We start from the raw sequence: 23,731 nt of genomic DNA, 5'->3' as shown, positions 1-23,731 counted from the left end.
TCTTATATCGAAATTATGCCGAAAGCTAAATGAAAATCCTCCACTAACAACCAGACTGTAGCCAGACCATGGAATCTCCGTTAGAGAGAGATAAAGTAAATTTTCAAAAACAACTTCAATGAATAGGATCAAGAGCGTTAGAACTAAAGAGTAATGTATTTATCAATATCCCACATGCTCGGCTATAGCGGCTAACGAAAATTATCCAATAAATCGTAGCACTACTGTTTACTCAGACAGAAAAGAGGGCATAGTAAATATAAAACGACCACAGAAGTTGCAGACGGAGGATAAGAAATTTTTTTCCTATGTTTAAATTATCAAGTAGAAGTGTTTACACCCTAATTTAACTAAATAGTATTTAAACGGAGAATATATAACTCTAGTAAAAAGGAAGAAAACTTTGAAATAAATGCTTTAATGCGGTGAATAAAGAAAATACCATACTCTCCTCAAAACTTACCTGAGTCTGATTCGCCGATGTTCGAGCGGAAAAAATTACTATATCCGAGAGAAAATTTTTGGGCAAGCCGGTCATGATTTTTGCCTTGGTTACGATGGTTTTTCCTGTTCCCGTGGGACCAATACAAAGAGTTGGATATTCTCCCGAAACTAGCATTCCTATAAGGGTGGCATTTCTTACAGTGTCCATCGTGGGAACTTCAATATCTGTTAGAGGAAAGCAAAGAAAAGAGTAAACACACAGTAATTTCAAAACACCAATAATACGTAGGGCTATTTTTTCAATACTATCCCAAGACATCGAATGCAATGAAATGAAGACATTTGACATGATTTCCGTAGAGTTTTCCATAATAAAGTAAAATAAACTCGGCCATCTCACTAATATTAGCAATTAATTTATCAACAGAGTTTCAAATATAAAATTAAGAAAACTTTAAAATTTATTTGCTTATAAGAAGCCAAACATCAATGCAACTGTTTTAATTTTAATTTGATTATTACTAGTATGACAAAAATATGAAACTCAAAAAGGAATGTTTTAAATTTTAATTAAAGAAAACTTATTAACCAAATTTAAAGAAAAATGCAGCAATTTACATAAGGAGCGAAAATAAAGTCATTCTTGCGTAAATAAATGTTTCCAAACTCCTCACAGCACATAAAATCATCATAAAATCATACGAAAAGGTCCCGTACTTCCTATTCCCCGAAATCAGTAACTATAATTATTATTTATCAGGACATCGTGGAAATTTTCCAAACAAATATAAAATTGCTAGATATCATTTAAAATTCCCTTGCTGATTAAATTGACTCGCTGATAGACTGCTGATTAAAAAATGAATTTAAACTATTATTAACTGGAAAAATGTACCTTTTGTGTAATCTTATGGCAAAAAGAGTGAAATTCGAAAATGCAGCTTGAGGAAATTCCAACACAATACCAATAATAAGTAATATTCTTGGTACGTACGCTAATATAACTTGAACAGCATCTCTAACTAACAAATGACACCATTTTTATCCCTATACCGAATTATTATTATATTACTTCCATATTTTTTTAAGAGTAAAAAAACTTCGTTACACGATAATAAAAATTGCTGCATCAAATAACCCTAATACCATGACTACATAATAATCATGATTCGTTAAAGATGAATTGGGCTTCCTAACCGGAATGAATATTCATTCACACAGGTCAGCAAGCACTATTTCGCCTAATGAAGGGCGTCCTTTATCTCCTACGCAAGGATGCAGCAGGCTGCTCCCACCATCTGCTCCCTCCTACGTATTCGGTCCTATACAAACAGGTCAAGAGTCACGGCCGAGAGAGGATTACCCAACATACACGAATGAGAGATAATATGAATTCCATAGGAACAAATATCTCTGCACCTCATTGCTTATCATACCAATGGAGACGGAAGAGAAAAGTCAGTTTTTAAATCCATGAGTGAAAGAAGCTGAACTTTGAGGTGAAAGAGAGGAGACTGTGATCAGAGGTGGAATGAATGAGTACCATGCGGGTCAGAGGGGCATTAATTGAGCCATATTTGATCCATACCTACTACAATAATAATATTTCAACCAAGGCATCCAGATGATGATATTATGTCGATTACGGTGCACATTTAATGATATATTCAAGCCATATTGATGAGAAAAATGTATGAAAGGTAAATTTTAAGCACTCTATTAGACAAAAATGGAATTTAAACGTATACTGGTTCAATTACCTTTGGTTTCATGAAGATGTAATGAACGTGAAATTTCTTGTAACCTACAGCCAATTCTCGTTTCCATGCCATTATTGTAATGGTAAAAAGATAGCAACAGGTATTAAAAAACGAAAATGGGGTCACAGAAATGTTAGGAACGCTATCCAAATCAAATATGCACAACGCCGTCAACTTCTTCACCGAGAAAATTTCATGTCGGCGCCTTATATTTATTATGAAACAAGCAACTGAATATTCCACCATTGGGCGTCTTGACGCAATATCCCAATGGAAATTGGATAAAATCCCCGATCTTAGATAACAATTCAATGCGATACTATCCCTCGGAGTCGGTATGTCATCGGTGGAAAAACAATTATTTTAATTACAATTTTCTCTGCTTTCACACACGGAATAAAAAGGCCCTAAGATGGATTCTTGTTGCGAGGCATCACAAAGCGCTGTGGGTTAGCACTCTAAAAGGCTACCTTACAAATGCGTAATCAATGAAGTTAAAGAACTAAGTGTTGATGAAAACGGGTCAGCACAGAAAATAAATAGAACGATGAGAATAAAATATACTGTTTTAAATACCGCTGAAGGCGCACGGTAGAAAGACAGCGTGAATTCCGATCCTGAAGGCACCTAAAATCCGTCTCAAGTACTATGGGATGAAAGGCTTTTAGGCCTCGTAGAATGCCCGGCGTCGAATGTGCGCAATCACGTAAAGTGAGGTCCGAGGACATACCTCAGAAAAAAGTCGAAAAAGAAGGAGAGTAATCAGAATTAAAAAAAAACACAGCCGCAAGGAAAAAAGAACAGCTGAGAACATGAATACGGATCCTTGGGCAGGTCTAAGATACGCAGCCGTAGGTGAAATCCACTCATAACGCAACCTTGGACTCCTATAACAATTGACGATCAGATGGCGCCTGGGAAAAATAACGATACAATGTTGGGCTCAGGTCCAACCCATTCATAATAGAACTAATAGTTGATGATGAACAGAATATAATTTTAATAAAAAACTAATGTGCCTTGAGTAAAAACACTAAAAAATAGCTATGGCCGTGAGATGGAGATAGTACAAGGGAGAAAATACAATGGGACATGGGAGTTCACTAAAACGTTAAGTAAAAAAATAGAATATAGGCAGATATTAAAGTTTCTGGTAATTTGAGGACAACCATTTCTGGTCTTCGTTTCCTAAAATTGACATTATAGTATTAAAATATGTGATTCGGTGAAAAGTATTTATAAAAAGTCATTGCTGGAGAAAATTCTTGGAAAAAAGGGAAGAAATTACTCATTAATTAGAAATGGAGTCTAACAGAAGTGGACTAAATTATTGGGTGAGATTTAGATCATAAAAAGTACAGCATCAGTAAATGAATTGCAAGAGAAGAAACAGTGTGGTGATAATTCACTCTGAACACCGGAAAAGGGATTACAAAGAGCAATTATATTATGGTGGTTAGGCATGGACTACTGGGTTTGCAATCAACATTAATGCTTCTAAATCTGTGGCTTGAAACTTTAGGAATAACAACCGATGGAATTCACCGAAATCCAAATCAAATAAATCCTCTTCACCCCACTGGAAACTGAATTAACCCGTGTTTTTGACTTCCGGCTAACTTAATTCAGTTAACTTTACTTTACCCTGTTCCCTCTACATGATTACAAACATTTGCGAACCCGCACTTGCTTTAAATATTAGCGATTCCTTTAGATATATCATCATTTATACGTTAACCTCATCATATCTTGAAAAGTAGAATTTGCACGAAAACTTTTGAATTGCATGATAAGATTGTTAAGCGGCGTTAATGCTTTCATCAGTTGAGATTGCATTAAAATACACGCAATATTTTGAAGAAAAAAAAAGTTTAAGAGATGTACTAATAATAGGCACCTGATAATCATTCCCAACAAAAACTTCAAGTTAGAGCCGTATTAACCCCGTCCTCATAACTCCTTAAATATCAATCAATTCGAAGATCGAAGATCGTTACTGGTCCATACTTGTTACAAGAAAAAAATTATGGTATAAAATTTGAGAAATCAGAAGTTCACTCATAGTATTTAAATAAGAAAAATCTAAAGAATAACCATACGACGCGTAATAATACATGAAGGGGGGAGTGGCATCAGGCCCGATCAGCGACTTATTACAATTACTCATTTCTAGAGACACATAGACGTGAAACCGAGCTCATGGGTGTAAAATTCATCACGATTTAAACGACAAAGAAATACCATAACGATTATATTACGACAAAATATTCAAAATGCATTATTAGAATCATTGATAAAAATGAGTAAGGGTCAATCATCAGAAATCACAGTATTTTTAAAATACTAAAATTCTTTAGCTATAGCAAATACGGGAGAAAACTAATCATTACCGATAAGGCAAGCAATTTGAGTAGTATATATTAGTAAATGTGTTTTGTTTCCATTAGCTCACCAAGGTATTCACTCATATCTAATGTCTCAATAGTTGCTTAAACCATGACGAAATTCTCTTTTGCGCCAATCACCTTGCTGAATTTCATGACATGGTAGTAAACACTGAATAGTCTTTGCACCTAAAAAAAACTTTTAAAAAGCCTTTGCATATTATAAAGCCACTATAGTGTTTTAGTAGTCACAGTATAAACCTACAAACTTAATTGAAATATATACATAGCGATGTCACTATATAAACATAGCGAAGAGGTAATAAACTTAAGGTCAAAGTTAAAGTAGAACTGTCATTAGATCCAATAAAAAGCAGAAAACATCTAGCGTAGGCAAAATCGCATCCCCTTCTATCAACAGAATGACGTATATAGCTAAAGTAAAGCGATAGCATTAGTAATAAATTTTTGATTTACTTTATACACCTACTAAGACAAAATGATATGAGGCCTCACATCATAAAATTCGCCATGAAGTAGAATAGCACCCGGTTAGCCCCTTTCAAGGTATCATTTTTTTTATAACATCACTGGCATCAATTTGGCAGTAAATGGTGGCTACTAAAACTAATTCCTTGTAAAGAATTGAATGATTTATTTTGAACTACAGCGCAGAGGTGGAGTTTGACGCTTCCCCGGGAGGAAAACAAGACCCTCGGATAGAACTAAGCGGGACTTTAGATGGATTTTGGGGACTTGAGATGGATTTTGAAAGAATGCTCGAGTATCACTTCAAGAATCCGTAGCGGCAACAAACATCGCGGTCTGGAAACTACGAAAGTTAGACAAAAACCAAACCCACTGGACAGCCAGAGAAAACGCGGAGCGAAGACGGGGAAATTCTCAGCGGAAGCGAGCGGTAGGAAGTTTATAAGGTAGTGGAGTGTATAATTGGGAATATTAAGGTAACATCTACCCCCCTTCCCAACTGAGTAAAATAAAGAAAAACTCAAGCGGGTAACGTTATCTAAATTAATGAAACATGCGCGGCCATTTTTTATTTCAATTTTCAGTCACTCTAAGTAAATTGGTTATGCTCAACTTTTATTTTTTGAGGACACTATGGTGAAATTGAAAAATTATCTTTAATCACTGCGTGAAATACAAGAATTATACGTACTCGCACTAGCCGCTGCCTTTTAATATTAGATGATGGTAATCCCCAAGGGGTATCCTGAGTCGGGGTTACCATCTTGTATTCCCCCTTTCAAATTTGATAAATTGTAAAACCTGGCACCGAGTATTTTGTTAAGGTGGAGCGCAAATTAATATTATTATCAAATTCACAATATAGAAATGAATTTTAACAGTTATTGAATGGCATGTTGGGTAAAGAATGTTCAAGTCTACCCATGCGTAGGAGGGGATGGAAAAATCAAATTCCATGACTTTTCCCGAATTTCTAGGTTTCCTAGAAGATAGGCCGCTATTGGTTGGGGTCCTTGCACCCATCCTCTCCGAAATGAGAATCTATATACGCCAGACACGAAATTAAAAATTTGCTATGGGGATCCTTGGGAGGGATGCGGGTTCCCTATACGGAAGTTTTATTGTCAATTCGAACGCATCGGAAACCCATACATATCATCAAGCTAGCTAGATATTTCCTTTGCATATTTCTGAAAGCCAACTTTATTAAGTTCTCACTTATTTTCGAAGGGGTGATTTGCCCGTTGAGGCCCTTTGACCACGTTGTCACCTTGGCTAACCAGTCCGCACCTGGCTGAAGCCCCCAAAGACCCCTCTCCCCCTGACTCCGTGCCCGTTATAGAGCACTGTAATGGTGGATGGGTAGGCATTGGGAACGGGGAGATTCGTCGGGGATATTATGTGAATCATAAAGAGGAGGGGAGGTGTGAAGATACGGGCGGGGTGGGGGGAAAAGGTTTAAGAAGAGGAGGGAATGTGAGAGGGGTCAGGGAGTAAGAGTGCTACAGTGGGAAAAAGGAAGGTCGGAGGCGAGGGAGGAGGAGGATGGGTTTCATCAAGGAGGCGTCATGAACCATCGATCGAGGCGTAAAGATGAGAAGATACCTCGAGGCCTGTGGCTAGCCCGAGTGAGCTTTCGGATCTGGGCATACGCGGTGAGATGTCGCGGCGAAAGAAGGAAGAGGGATGAAGGACAAAGGTGAAGCCGGAAAAATCGAGCAGGAGATGGATCGAACGAGTCCCGGATAACGGGAAGGAAGCTTTATTGGGAAAGGAGGACGCCGACGCCACGCCAAATGATAACCAGAGACCATAAAGGCAATAATATAAATATATCATTTTGACTCAAAAGGACTCAACATTTTTATATAAGGAGTTCTTTTGTGTTTTGGGGCACGTCGACAGCGGAAGTTCGTTTTAACGACATAGTGGGACACGTTTCATAGATGGGACAAGTCCAAGATAACGAGAAGGAAGCTTTATTTGGAACTAGTGACAAAATAAAAACAACATTATCCACGTATATAATTTGAACATGACGCGCGTCATATTATATTTGGTCCAAGATGTGGACAAAATATATTAAAAAAGCACAAAAACTGTAAAGGAAGAGATTTTAAACACGTGAATCGGTAATAATAATACACACATGGTGGTCGGTAATAATAATATTGTCGCTCGATTTCACTCATTGCATGGAGTCTTTCCTGAGAGTTAACTGTAAAATATAGGGATCAATGGATTCGCAGGCCAAATAAAGTTCCCACACAGCTAAATGATGTACAAGTATGGCGTTTTCCAAAATTTCGACTGCATTGGCACCATTAATTTTTAGCGATATTTGGAACTAAAGTCCATATTTAATTTTATTTTGGGGAAAATTCGATCCATATTAATCGTATTGAATTGAAACTAATCAAAACATGCATTTTAATCGATAACAATTGATCTCTCTTTTAAAGTTAAGAGCTTCAGTTTTCCGGGACGTTAGTTTTAAATCGATAGCAAAACTTCACCCTAACAGTCAGACAATATTGAACTCATTGCGTACCGTCATATAGTTATCACATTCAGTCAGGCTATGCACTGAGAGGGCGATCGAAATTTTCTCAGCGTGGGGTGTTTTGTTTCTTCGTTAAAAAGGTAAAAGTGCGTTAGGGTATCTTTTTATAGTTTTATGTTTCTAATAGAGTAATAAATCAAGAAGACAAAACAATTCCGAAAAAGACGGATCCAAACTAACGTTTTAGAAGCTAATATCAATTTTTTTAAGTGAAAAACATACTACACGGTTCTAATTTTTCTATTTAATTAAATATTCATTTTTTGGCTAGCTTATTTAGCGCTGTCATCATAATACGGCAATCTTTGTATAGCAGGTATCCTGACTAAAAGACAAATGAAATTAGCCTCATAGGAAACACGATATTCCATTTCAAAGACGCCACACTAAGCATCATTTCAAATTTCTTTACGTGACCTCGATTTTATGATAATATTGAAAGACAAGATATAAATCTGAAAATGGGAAGTTACCATATTTAATCATGCATCGTTTCACGTCTGAAATAATATTCCCATCCTAGAATGCATAAGGCATTATTTCAATACTGAAAAATGAAATCCTTTACCAAGATTCACAAAGAAACTTTACTGATAAGGAAGAAGAAATAAAAGACTATCATAAAATATAGGATACTTTATCTTAATTATCTACTTATGGCAATCTAGAACGCCAAAAATTATATTCTAAAAGCCCCGAAATAGAGAACAAAAGGTTACTTTTATGAATAGCGAATATTATTATTGTAAAACAGCAATTGGAATGAGGTAAGAAAGTATGAACTTACATACTCAGTATGCGTTGGGTAGGAACGCATACTAAGTAATATGCATGTAAGAAAAATATGTGTATGTAAGAAAAGAGTACAAACTATTGAATTTTCCATAGATTACATTCTTTTGCGGTCAATTCTAATTGATAAATAGCAAAGAATTATCACAATAACGCGCGAGTTGAATGAATTCATTTAGTATGTATCAGAAAAATAAATTCACTGAGAGCTGTTACGTCTTCGCGATGCGAGAGAACTACCCGCAATGTGGGTGAATTGATATAAAATTCAATTGCTAGTGATTAGGGGTGGTTACAGCGTTTTGAGGCCGTTACACACTCCGGGCTTTCCGGGGACGCCACAGACCGTATCAGGCACCGCTAGGGCCATTTCTGAGTTCACACAACATCCATGAATGAGAGTGATAGGAGGATAGAGAGCTGCAGCATAAATCTGATTAATTCAATCGCGGCTAAAATTAGCTAATTCATGGTTCCAGGGTCCGTGGTAATAAGTAAATACGCTATCGTCGAAACTATACCAAATGTAAGAGTTAACCATAAAAATATCCAGTAAAATAAATAGCATATATATCATATAGTCGGTATAATTACCAACAAAATCTGCGGCCTCAGACTTTACAGTGGAATTATAAAAACGCAACCCAGGAAAATTATGAAAGGAATAAGTAAGAGCAAAACAGAATATTTACGGGAGCTACACATTTTTTACAATTTTCAGAATGTCAGTCTCCGGTATTATCATCAACGCATGGAATGCCACTCACGCAACTAGACAGCCTTCACTACCGTACCTTCAAAAAGACGAATCACTCCTAAAATTGAAATGTTATCCCCAAATGAAGGCAGGACTAACGAACTCCCGGAAGGTCACTCTAATGGATCTTCCAAATGGACGCTCCCACCCATCACGCATGTGCCACCCGGGATATTTCTGGGCCGAGGGACACTCACGTGGGAGCGAACAAGAACGGGGTGAGCGGCGAAAATTCGATTTGACTGCACACGGAGAATAAATACGTCGAGGCCGGATCGGGATGTGCTTTCATTAAACTTGTATCCTCGGGTATCACCCAGCGAGCGAGGAGTTTGCGGTGACGATCCACCCCCCCCCCCTCCTCGCCACGTCTTCATATCTCTGAAAAGACCGGTTGATTTTTCATCCGCACTCCTATTTCTACCCCCACATACTCCGGATTCAAGCCTCTTCTGTAAGACGCAATTAGGCGGGACGGTATAAGGGGACTGAATCCGGTTTGCGACGAATTTCACCCCCTCTCCGAGCCTAAACCCTTTGGGAGGCGGGACAAGAGCGAGCCTCGTTTTCCGGCCAAGAGAACGACCCTCGTGACGACTGTGAAGAATTCCGGAGGCACGGAACCCTAAAATTGAGGAGGAAATTCCAGATGTGCACTTGCGAAAAGCATCCCTTTACCGCGAAGACTGGTGCGAATCTAACGGCGTAAAAGGAGGGTTTTTTGAGACAGAGGGAATTCGCGTCGTAGCCGAAAGTACCGGATGGTGGCGAGGCACGAAGGAGCGGGAGAAGGAATGGCGTCTCAGTGGTCGTGTGATTGCGAGCGGCTAAATGCGAGGAGTTGCGTGAGAGATGTTTCGGAGGGATCAAGGCCAGTGTAGAGCGCAGATGAGGATGACAGGGTGGGTAGCCCGGAGGAATGGCAGGGCTGAGATAGGAAGAGCAACCCCTTCATTGGACTGCAGAAGGTAAAGAGGCCGTGTGTGAAACAGCATGGCGATGGGGGGCTTTATGACAGGGCGAGATGCACCTATTGTGCCCGGGCTAGAATGCACGCCTCGCAATCCGGGTTGCAGCTTCGCTCCCTATATGTATTGCCACGGTACTGCATTCCTAGAGGAGAAAACACCGGTTAAGCAAGAAGAAACGATGCTAATGTATTTCATGACTTTACCAACTAAGCAGATTAGGAATTGTGAAGCCGAGGAAAAGTGCTGCTCATGCTAGAAAGACATTTGGTTTTCCGAGGAGCAGTCGACTAGCGTTGTTTCTTAAAGAAACTAAATCAACTGCACGTAAACACCACTTTGAGAGAAGGGAATGTAGTAAAATTAATTCAAAAAATTCATCTGAAAAACGCATTAAAGATAAGCAAACTTAAGCAAAACTACTTTTACGAAAAAATTACAGACAAATCTTAACTTGGAAGAGGCATTACTTTAACGAAAATTGTAATCATGACCCAAAAACATTATGATGCCTTTTTATATAATATCATTATAACGTACAATGAATATTAATTTCCATCATAAAAAAATAACTTCCACACATTATTAGACTGTTGGTGTAATAAGACACAGACTGAGAAACTACTTAAATACATGTGAATAAAATTGGTAGTTAATGAAAAGATTTAAACGTTCACATAACTGGTTCCTTAAAGAATGATGCGTTTGACCGTCGTGATTTTCACCAATCAGAGCAATCTAATGGGAAATGTAATCCGTAAAGAGCACTTCATTTTTTGATCTGATTTAACACAGTTAAGAGCTGTATAATTCGAAAACTTTAAAAATAAGGACCACCCTACTCTAAAATGTGCACTTATGAACTTAGAAAATAAAGCATTTTCATAAAAAAAATTTCTTACTTGAATGTTCTGAGGTGCTTGAAATGGTAGTAGAGCTGCTTTTTGCCGTAAAAGAAAAAAAACGAAATTGCGAATTACAATTTGAGTACCTTAATGCTTAGCCCATTAAAAATTGGCACTTCACCATTTAAACTGGCGCCTAACACAGGCTACTTTGCCGCAGCATAAGTCACGCAAGCTTTATCCTCAGGTGAAGTGAATAATTCTAACTTTAACATAATTCATATTGATTTTATGTTTTTCATGAAAGCTGCTTAAGGAAAACAAAAACTGTAATAAACATTTCACACCAGCGTGGCATACCCAAAAGCATTTCATTTACGTTTCGCAACGCTAAAAATTGGCTCATGAGATACGATTCGTGACAAGGATGATGACGATTGTAAAAGCACACACACAGAAAACTCATGTGATGGTTTTATTGATATCCGTTTAACTATTATAGCCCCAGAGGAATTGCGTAGGTTTCTCTTAATTTTAAATGCGTCTACTTCTCAGTATGATCTTTCATCATGGTCATCATCATCCGAAGTGGAATGTTAAAGATTTGACAAGAAATCTTTAAGAAGGGAGGATGCCTAATGATCTGCAAAATTATCATCAGCAAAAGTTGAAATCATGAGACTGTAATCATCCTCGATTCCAAGTCAAATTATTATCATTTGCGGTCATATTTGTTTGAGATGCCAAACCGGTAAACAAATGCGTCATAAAATATATTGAAACGATTTCGATATATTCACAAGCAGTTAATGAATCACTATCGCTTATTACTGTGGAGAAAAGAAAATAAAGCGAAAAGGAAATTCAAATAACTGCTATCGTAAATATTTGGCAACAAAAATGCATTCACAGAGAGAAATAAAATACTTATACGTCGAAATGACCATTAATGAGAGCTGAAACCCTGACAATACTATCGTCGTCTGCAGTACGAGTGCCAAAATCACAATGCTAAGTGGCTATGGGCATATTTATAGACCAGAATTAATAAGAAAGTCGTAAAACAAAGCCATCTTCACGAAAATACGTTAAACCAATCCTATGAGCAACATTTTGTACACTAAAAACAGTATAGAGCGATTAAATCAGGGTTAACATTAACACAAGTCTGCTCACCTCTATCTCTGTCCAAACCCTCCTCTTTTTGGGAGGTGGGTGAGATATACATTTTTTCTACCACCATAATGTGAAACATTCTGCTGACTGGAATGAATGAAATTTAGAATATGGAGTTTCATATCGTAAATAAAAGTAAAAAGGACCAGATTCCGTACATCTGGGAGATAGTAATCCCTAATTTTTAGAATCTAGTTATAATCAAGTCATAGAAGAATTGTCATACACTAAATTTCATCGATTCCATTTTGCAGAATGTTATAATAAACGGCTGAACATCTCAGTTAATTCAATAGCGATGAATATTCGATACTACGACTTCATTTCCCGTTGAAACGCATGCGACGAGTTTTACATTTAGAAAAATGCTGCTAAACGCGCGACTGTTACAGCTACTCAATTGTAGAAATAATATACAGCAACGTTAGTTTTTCCTAGTTACAACCGGTACCGCTGCCAAGAAATATAAGAGAATATTTAAAAAATAGAAATTTAAGCCCCGGGAAATCGTTATTGAAGCCAAATACGAAAATGGATAGCCTCCAGCAATATTCACAGAGCTCAGTACTTGAAACCCAACGAAAATTAATTTAAATTTAGTTTCTACCAGATAAAGAAAATTATAAAGTATAAAAACCACAAAACCGATTTTTAAAGACTACATCAAGTGAAGTATAAAAGTATCGTAGCGGCTGATATTGTGTGGAACTCAATTGCAACAGAGGAGATATTAAACTTTGCTATTTCCATTCATTATTGTTTGAATGAAAAGCTAAGGTTGGAACGCAACCTCCCATTATCCATTGATTATTAAAATATATTTATTATAGTCATGTTTCACATAAAAAACCTGCTAATGAGAAATGCAAGAGTAAATATTTCGATAATTAAGGCTACCTACTTATTGAATTGGTTGATAATAAAGGAAATGAAAAGATATTCATGAGGAATGTAATCTAATGAATGGGAAATACAAATCCATAGCGAAAATAATCATACTCTAGAGCTATTCTCAATGGCAAAAAATCTAGGGTATTACCGATTTAAAACTTAATAAGTTACTATAACGATAAACAGTCACACATAATTTCCTTCAAATAAATCAGTCACTATTAATTAGCGAGTTAATGACGGGATATTCATAAGTAGAGAGTTTAAACCAACGTGAGCCGGATTGAGATAAACCTTACACCAAGAACATTTCGCCTAATATAAAAAAATCTTGAAAAAAATGAACATAATTTTACTAGAAACTATAATACCTGCATAACTCATGTCCGATGATATATGATACGGAGGGACTCCATCCATCCAGGACAGCCATTTCGGGTCACAAGGATCACCACTCTCTGTTGGATCTGTGAATCCTCCGTCATGTAATCTGTGAAGAAAATTTCCGGTCAAAACTCATTCCTGATATATAAAAATCTATATCAAATCATTAAGATTCATCAAATCACCAAGGAGAAATACTTAAATCACATAGCCAAATGCGTGCATAGTAATTTATCATGATATTTTGTTAAATATTCAGGAGACTTCAACTAAAATGTGTCCAAGCTCGATTTAAACTAGACGCCCAAAAAAAATAGCAGAGTTTATACTGACCAGTTACCTTCATACACTAAAGTACAATCCACCTGAGCGAATTGACTCGACAAGCGATACCTAATAAGCGAAATTAAAATTTTAAAACATCCGTATCTTCTGTATAAATTAAAACATCTTATAAAAATAAAAACAAGTACAATAAGTACAGAGTTACAAGAAATTATAAAACTTACAAAGTAAAAGTAAAACATAAATAAACAATAAAATAAATAGTCATTTAATTTCTTTAACTATAGAAACGGATGTTTGCGTATCCCAGATTAAAATCACAAATTAAAGATTAAATTAAAAAGTGAATGATGACTCTTACTGTGTATTCCCAAAACCTTTTTTTTTTACTGTGAATTTTGCAAAGTTGCTTATCAAAGAGAAGGTGAAGTTTAACCTTCGATTCGCTGTTCAAGAGGACCTCATCCAGGGGTAGTTTTCCCTCAAGGACAAAATGGCACATCATCTATAAGATAAAAACATAATAATAATCCAGGAACTTACTTGTAATCATAAACCATCCCATCCAATGGAAATTGTGGTCCATCATCATATTCCTCCATGGTTTTCCTGACCCAATCCGAGAATATGTACCGACCATCTCGGTCACACGTAGCGCCAACACTCCAAATGAGAGAGAAGATAAACCAGGGGGTGATGAGTTGAGCTGTCAAAATAGAATATGAAGTAAACACCCATTTAATCAAAATAATTGATAAATAATGTGAATTGTTTTTGTAGATACAAATATTAAATCAAAAACCTTGAAACATCCACACGACAATTTTAAGGATACGACCGGTATTAGAGAATCTTCAGGCGCATTAACTTCGATCTCGAGCATCTGCTGTACACATTATGTTCACGAGAGAGATGATGCAAATAAATCACTCCAATATCCTACATTGATAAACCCACGGCGAATTGAGGATTTCCTATGTGGTTGTATGTGATATCAACGTACATAAAACTTCTAAAAAGTTACCTTCGAATTTTAAAACTTATCCATGTTAACGCTAGTGAAATTATTTAAAAGATTCTTCACACTTAAACAGCTATAATTAAGAGATAATAAATATTCCTTCAGGGAGGGATTATAAATCGAGCAGGGTTATTGCAGTGATTCACTGCATCCCCCTTCACTTCAAAAAGGAGCTCATTCATCTAGACGGCAGAGAAAAACAAGAGCTAAACCTCCGAAAAAGAACTGATACTCCTTCCGATTAAAAAACCTTTTATTTGTGTTTTCTATTGCCGATGAAAACTTCAACAACGTCATGACTAAGGATGGAGATTTTTGAAATTTTTGTTAACCCCATTTATAACTTGTGTTTTTGGTTTTTCTAAATGAATTGCAATGCAGCTCAACTAAAGCATACTTTCTATTTGCTGATCAGTAAACACTTGCACCATAGCGCATATGTGAAATGGAAATTCGACGAAATGTATGGAAAGAAAGCAAAGAAAAGCCCGCAGAATATTATTGCCATTATAAGACCCCTACTCGCCCGATAAGCACTAACTGCACAGAAAAAGGATTTTCAAAAGTTTCCAATTTTTTATCAGAATGATTAAACAAAAAAAAATGTGAGGACCAGAAACAAATATAAAAATCAAGGCATGAAATTTTTTTCAGACTCTTTCAGTCACATCTACTAGCTAATAAATTACCATATTATCACCGAGATAATATACGGATTCTTTTTTTTAATATGGAACTGATAAATGGACTTCAAATATCGAATATAGCCATTTCCGCTTTTTAATATACCTCTCAAAACAACAAAAACAACTCCTAAACTTGAAACAATATTCAACTTCCATAACTTTTAACAAATAATATTTAAAAATTTGAAGTACTATTTTCAACGATGACGCACAACTTATTCAATTAAATTCAGAGGTTTTTGGGCTCAATATGGACTTGAGGGTAAAAACAACACATTAATCAAATAATAATGTTTTATTTTCGCTATTGTACGTACCAACAGGGGTCCAAAACCCTGCTAAATATTTCGAACAAGGGAAGGATATTAATGAGTTGCATCCATTATCTGGGCTCATTGAGGAATCTATTTAATGGAAGAATCATTCATCTAGTGAGACCAGGTAAATATCAGAATAAAATATAGTATTTCGTCTAAGTTATTCACAAGCATTTTATAAAGATTATATTTGCCATTAAAAGCTGAAATTAGGCCAAAATTAATCTTACGAGAGGGGTAGAGGACAAGTAAAACCCACAGTATCCGACAACACCTCAACGCTTGAAATTATGAGTATACTGTTTGTAAACAGAAATAATTTCATATTTACTTCATAAGTAGATTTCCATAGACGGGTACTTGGAAATAATATTTATGAATGGAAACTTGCTTTAAGACAGATTTTACACCCAAATTTGGCATTATCTCGAACCTCAGCACTCAATAATCATTAATTTGCGTGTCGCAAGAATGTAATTACGGGACTAAAGAACGTAAATCATTTCATGAGAGTGATAATTTGCACGATTCTCATGTTGCTGAAAAAGATTTTTTGTCTCCGAAACCCTGGGCGGGAGAGGAAAGCTGTGAAGGCGGGGGCGACGAGTGTGGGTTTAACCTCGGTAAAACGGCGGCAAAAGGTGAGCTCCCCGAACTTAAAGAGACAACTTCTCCGACATGCCAGACCACACGTCAAAATAAACGAAGAAGGGGATAAAAAGCATGTTTAATTTTGAATTTCACATGAAAATAGTGCTGAAAGGACACAGCATTTTTATGACGAATTAATTTCGAATAAAAATATTTAGAGCACGAGTCGTACAGATAGAGGTTACAAGAATATCGCGATGATAAGCACTCCAATAAGATTATGTTGCGATGAAGAAAACAAAGATATTTACAATTTTCAAAAATAATAACCACCCCACATAACAGGAAATGTCATATATTTATGTATATATATGAAGGGAGGACAAGAGGAAATGTTCTTAGATGAACATAAGTATCACATACGGCACTCGCAGACAATCACTCGTATTAAGATTGACAATTAAACCGCACTCTGTTTTTGCAGGTCAAGTGACGCAAATTAAGCCATGTTAAGCAGAAACCTACTGGCGATGGCAATAAGTATAAAGGAATAAAAACATGCACACAAGAAACACGTTACTCATTCATGAAAATTTACCAGTTAGGAACATTTACTCAGCAAGGTTTTATTCATTTCGCCCCTCAATAGTTTGCTTATAAAAATTTTACAACAAAATTAGAATAATAACAGCGAGTTTGATTTTGTACAAAGCTTCTCCATGAGCTAATTGTTCCGATAAAATTTGTCAAGAATTCCCAAGCCTTAGTCCTTTCTCAAGTGCTAGTGGAGGTTAATCAGGGCCTGTGCTGTGAATCTCATCATTAACGGCTACTTGAAAGAGGTCTTAAGCCACTACGAACTATAAAAAATCAAACTTTCAGAAAAATCCTTAAGTGATGGAAAACTAACTAGCACAGAGCTATCAAAACCATTTTATTCCATAACAACGCTGTCATACGTTAATTCCACAAAATTAACTACAGAAAAGGATCACATGTTACACCTCAATGAACTCTTCAATTTCCCTATCGATTATTTCGTTTTCCACGAAGTTTATTGAAATATTATCTTTCACAATTAACGCATCAATTTTCATTTTTTTATTATAATTTTTTATTTTATGAGAACGTTCATCAATATCATGAAGCATAATGAGAGTTTAAGATTATGAATTATAAGCTCATTGTGAGAAAAATAGTTTGGAAATACTTACAAACGTGCAATTTAGAAACATTTTTAAATTGAAGACAGACAAGTCACCTATTTTTGAAAGCAAAATCCGCATTAATATTATCATAGAATAGATTCAAGTAATACATGCATAAAAAGTTAATAGAAAATAATTTTTCAAACAGCCGGTATTCCTAAACGCCTAATACCGATGAAAAAAAACAGTACGTCTATCCGTTCCTTGCAGTCACTGTTTTCCAAAATTTATCACGCGTAATAAAGGAATAAAATAACTATTGAATGGTATTTGGAGCTCCGAATTTATATACATGACGAAAAATAACTAACAGCATGACGTTAAAATAAAAAGAAATCAAATATAAATAACATGAAAATGTTTTATTAGCTTGACATTGATCATTTACATTCACGGTTCATGGGGGCCAGACTAGCTCGCCACGGATTTACGATATTAAATGTATTTTTTGTGTAAAGACGACTCAAGGCATGAAACAGACTTTCATTCGGTAAACAGTTCACCGCATCATTAAAGTTTTCTACCTCCGTAATTCACAACAAATTCAATAACCAGTTGTATAGAATGAAACAAACTATTTCAAAGAGCATATCTTACGGCTTTGATAGCGTAAAAAGATTACAATTACTCACGCTATCTGGATTCAAGATCTACCGGAAAAAGATAGATAAAAATACAAGTAAAATCAAATCGAAAATTGCTCATTGGATACCTGCAGCAATTCGAGGATTCGAGGCTTCAATGCGAGGGTTTCTCGCCTATAGTGATGATATTAAATACAGCGAAAGAGAAAACATTTGTCTTTTACTAAGCGAGAATGTTTTTACGATAGGAGGCACTTGACGCCTGGACTAACACGTGCGCCTAGACTATGATACATCATGTTGGGCGCGTGAGTTAATGAAGTTGCCTAAGGTCAAGGATAAATCAAAGATACCTGAGGATGAGGAAATTGGATGCGACACAAGGAAACCAAGATTAGGAGGATGGGCTTGGAACGGGGGGAAGGATTTTGGCAAAGCTGATGAGAAACGTATATCTTCGGGTCACGTATCTTTACTCACAAAATGGCCTAATTAAGGCGGAAGACACTCTCATGGAAGGGTGGCTTCGACCTACTTGGCCAAAATCCTCGAGCTATCAAACTGCAAAAGAATTTTATAATCTGCAATTACCTTTTCCATTACCATTCCTTATAGTACCAGGCTATGGTTTTTTGGGAAAATTTTTGGGAAAAACCGCACACTATTATAATCATTAGGTCACTAGGTTATTTATACAATGATACGCTTCAAAATAACTTGGCTTTTATAAAATACATTCCGTTATTGTTCCGTTAAGTACAAGAGCTTGAATTCGTCGTATTTGGATTTAGTAACACTAGAATCTTACGAAAGAATTTTTGCGTACTACTTCGCCAGCTAGTTATTCAATTCCACAAACAAATAAATAATTCAAGTTAAGTCTCGATTTTTTTCGAATTATGCTCATCATCTTGATAGAGGAAACAATTTTCAGCAAAGGTATTTTTCAAAGGAAACATTCTAGGATCCTTACTGTTCTTGTAGGAGACAAAAATTACTATAAATATAAAAAATAAAATTTACTAAATTGCTTTTTAAAAGCCCTGTTAAAATAATAAATTACTGACTAAAATACCAAATAACAGACTTGAAATCGCATTTTAATCCTGATTAACGTCCAAAACTATGCATATTGAAGGAAAGATTTCAGTAAGCTGTGGAATTTAGGCGATTCCAGCGACCTAGATACACCTTAAATTGATAAGGAATTTCTTCCATGATTCCTTCATAGTGTTTCACATATATAAAAACGCTTTTACCTCATCGACACCCATTTTGCGGAAAGATAGAAGAGTAATTTCATCTTTCACAGGAATTTGAGAATTCCAGTAATATACCTGTAATTTCATCCCAAACTCTACCAATTCGAAAACAAGAAAAATTTTTACGTTCAAGCCCACAAGCAATAAACACTCTTCCAATTACCCACGTCGTCATTCCACGAAATACTCTCAACGCCCACATTCACGCCTCATCCTTCGACTTGCCAACCCACCGCTTATCCGAAATTTCTTTCGACGATAACCTGCCTGGGCTTATATAGCGCTACTACTCTCTCTCTCTCTCTCTATCTCTATCTCTTTCTCTCTCTCTCTCTCTCTCTCTCCACCTATCATTCATGCATTATCTCCCCCTTCCCATTCATAAATTATTCCTGTCTGCGCTGATGAACGTACAATACAACGACATATATTTTCGCTCTACCTCACACCCTCGTATAACACAAGATTAATCTGCTTTTGAATACAAAGAACGTGAATAGCCTACTCCAAGTGAACATGAAATAACCACCCATTTTCAAGCAACGTTAACAACCTGTATTCCATAAAAATAATATAATAATCTGGAAAACAGTCATGTATGGAAATAACAATTCATACAGATATATATGCCATCGTTGGATAGTAATTCTCAACGAAGTCGCAATATAATCATCTGATCAGCTAGAAGAGGTAATCAGAAATTTAAAGCAAAATAATTATTTAAATGCCGTAGGGCCTAGATATACTTTTCCATAAAGTTTATAGTGAAATCACGCCTAAGCCAAGTGTAGCTTTAAAATTCAGAAATATTCAGAAGGCATTAAAAATTTAGGAAACCGCTAGCATAAATCACTTTCCTAAATAGAGCCCAGAACATGTATGATTTCTAAAGGCAGTGCGTCAATGGCCTCAATATCTATGCATGGCAATAAAACATGGCTATACTCTACAAGGATTCAAAATAAAATAGTAACAGTTCAATGGCTTGAAAAGCTAAAATGCTGTCGGTTTCCCCGAAAAGCACTCAAGTATCGCAATTTCAGAGAAAAAGTCTCCAATAAAATTATGTAGCCTATGTATCAACTTAACCTATTAATGGGTGGTTGTATTTGCAAAAAAATATATTTTTCACGAGATATATTATAACATATACATTGTAATGAAATCACGACAGTAATGACGTACGAGAGGGGAAATGGTTTTTATGCCCTGACCAACATACAATAAATTTATTTTGCAGATATAAATGTATTTATTTAGTATTATAGGTAATTTTGTGCATAAAATTGATTCATCTGCGTGCACAATAAATAAACCTCGTACGACTCGATATGAAAGACTGGTTGAAGGTCAGAATATCGCTTACAGGTAACCACATTGCGACTGCCTTTGAAAAAAGTAGTGAATACGACATGTCAGAGGGAGAATGAAATTACAGACAGAAAATTTATTTATACGGCAAAGTAGGGAAGGATGAGAGGTTGACTTAAGAGCTTGAGAGCAGGAGTACCTTAAATTAAATAAAGTCCTTTTTAAAAAAAAATCGGGAATGATATTACTAAAATCGTAACTGATAATGGAAATTGAATCTTGACAGTGGAAACGAGTTGTGCCTTAAAATATTCACAGTGGATCGTAATAAAGAACGGCAAACCCAATGAGGAAAAGGGCAATAACACGGTGGAGAGGGGTTATTTCGTGTTGAATAAATATCAGAGAGCGTCCCGAGTAAATAGCACATCCACCGCAGGGGATCGGGCAATTTCGAGCGTGAAGCATGCAAATAATCGCAAGAAAGGCGACACATTGAATGAAGGAATAGCTTCCGCAAGCCTGTAGCACTTTGCATTGCACCCCAAAGTGGCATTTTACAAATATTTTTACCGAGTACACGAGAAAGCCATACATACACCACAGGATCGACTGTAGAATTAAAACCAAAGTGTTTTATACATACACATGTTTACCTATTTTAAGATACTGAATAAATAAACATTTCTTTCTCACATTAACACTATTAATCTGAGTTGTCAAACGATATAACCAATAATAAATAAGATCGAATTAGGAGACCGGTTTGAGGTTTATGGTGCATGGAATTGTAAAGTCAAAAGATCGCTAATCCTTCATTCTTAATATATTTTTCATTTTCTCCTTTGATTAATTGCTCAATTAAAGGAATAAATTATTTTTATTTTCTATAAAAACTCTCGAACAAAGCTCCTTTGATCAAGTCTCCGCCAGCCAATATTCGACCTAATAGCTCCATTAAAATGGGGTGGATGGGTCTTATTATGAGTATTTACGATGCTCGAGCTTAAAAAGCTTCCTCCGCGCGTGGTGCTCAACCGATTCGTGGAAGAGCCAGTTGCAGAGGCTCCTCAGGTGTCTAGACGTAATAACCACTCGAGCGACGACTATATCGCTTTTGCACCGCTTTCAAGCCTTTCCCGGGTCCGCACGCCAACACAAAGGCCTAAACCCACACATTGTGGCTGACATCTCTGAGCAGCCTTAGGGGACATGCAGGATATAAATAAAGAAGAAAACCGTTATGATGGCATCATATGATCTCAAAGTACAATTAAAGGAACGGATTGAAAATTTCCATTCCGGGTGACCGATTGCTAAATGCCTTATTAACAGGGTCCATCAAAATAAAAGCGGATTTCAAATGAGTCCGATAAAAAGATTAGCATTAAAAAAGTCTATAGGGTGCAATTTGTCAATTACTGAGCTACATTTGATGCTTTTAGAAATATCGTGCAGGAAGTCCAGCAGAAATATATCAAATTATACGGATATAAATGTAGATAGAATGCATGTAAAATTAAGGGGATGTATATTATGCATTAAATATTCGACGATAGCCACAATGATAAGAAAGAATAGAATTAGGCTAAACAGCAGTCATCAAATTGGATTTAGGTAGATATATTAGACTTTGAGCAATAATAAAAATAAAATTTTCTAGAAGAGCGTAAAATATATGCATGACATGGAGAAATTACATAATTAAAGAGGACGAGAAAAGCCTGCTACTTCAGGATACGTATAAGGAGAAGGAAGAAGATAAGGCTAGAGAGAGATCAAACAAGGTTCTCGAAGAGGTGTGTAAAGAGAGGAAATACGATCTTTCGCTTGCGGAGAAGGAAGACGGTCTTTTGGAAACAAGTTATCGGGAAATACAGATGGTGGCCGTGGTGATGTTTATACGAAGTAAAGGAAGCATCAAAGTATTTGAATTAATGAGTACTACGGAAGGGACCAATACAGATACACATTCCAAAGTTAACTCTCCTGCTATAAGAAAAAAAAATCTTCACAGGATAAACGCAACGGGAAAAAAGGGTTATCACGACATTTAAGATTCCTTTAGAGGTAGGTATATCACTCCAAACTTACACAATGCTCTTCTACAAGTCCTATTTACACCGATTCAAAAGAAAATTGATACTTTGCTATTCCGATTCTAAGTTTATTCGTAGTCACTTTAAAATCTTTTGATCAGTGAACACGTAAGGAGAAAAAAGATATTTTTCCGTATGGAATGATAAATAATTTGATTTGAGGAGGTCCCTTAGAAATCAGCTTAGCCTTTATAACACACCCGCTCATTAGCGAAACAACAGATAGGGTATGATTTTCAAAGCTCAACTTTGACATCCGATCCCCATATTCAGACTTTGAACTTAAAGGAGTCCAATTGATAGGATACGAAGCGAAACATAAAAGTTTCTACAAAATTATGAGAAGCTAGATGGACTGAGTGTAAGGAGAATGGTATGTTTTGATGATATGAACTCGACACGGGAGAAGTACAAATTCATCCTAATTATTGGACTGGAGCAATGGAGGGATATTTCAACCTTGAAGGTTCAAAAGTTTTCACATCCAAATCTCCACACCACCTCACACCGTAAGAGACGTACGGTCAATTTTTTAATAGATGTACTTCTTCGATTGGTGGAATGCCATTACAGTTAATTGAACACTTTTTAATCCACTATTACAAAAATGAAAGTTTCCTGGTTTTCTTTTACAGATTCATCTCTTCATAAACGTCTTGGAAAAGCTGTTCGATCCTAAAGTTCATCTATTCTTATAATTTTTTCCTTGTGCATTTACATTGAAGGGGCTTTAGTGGGAAAGGGGCATGCAGGAGAGGCAAAAGCCAAGGAGAACAGTGAGTCATGACGGATGGAATACGAATACAGGGAAAGCCGAGGGTAGCAGATATTGAGAAGAGGAATAAATTCAGGGCTGGGTTAACTAGTAGTAGTAGAAGTATGAGTCGAAGGAAAACCGCAAGAGTACAGATGGA

The 23,731-nt window shown here is 36.2% G+C and overlaps 1 protein-coding gene across 1 annotated transcript in view; it reads right to left on the bottom strand.

Moving 5' to 3' along the window:
- LOC124161960 (dynein axonemal heavy chain 1-like) overlaps nucleotides 1-23,731 on the bottom strand; it is a 347,859-nt gene that overhangs the window by 307,379 nt on the left and 16,749 nt on the right. Inside the window, exons 4-6 of the mRNA XM_046538240.1 lie at nucleotides 14,282-14,444; nucleotides 13,441-13,559; nucleotides 464-669 (exon numbers count right to left, since the gene is read on the bottom strand). Coding sequence (XP_046394196.1) covers nucleotides 464-669; nucleotides 13,441-13,559; nucleotides 14,282-14,444 — 488 coding nt within the window. The remainder of the gene's footprint in view (nucleotides 1-463; nucleotides 670-13,440; nucleotides 13,560-14,281; nucleotides 14,445-23,731) is intronic.

This window comes from Ischnura elegans, chromosome 7, assembly GCF_921293095.1.
Source record: "Ischnura elegans chromosome 7, ioIscEleg1.1, whole genome shotgun sequence".
NCBI lineage: Eukaryota > Metazoa > Arthropoda > Insecta > Odonata > Coenagrionidae > Ischnura > Ischnura elegans.
The sequence above is the reverse complement of the archived record's forward strand: the minus strand, read 5'-3'. Positions and strand labels throughout refer to the sequence as shown.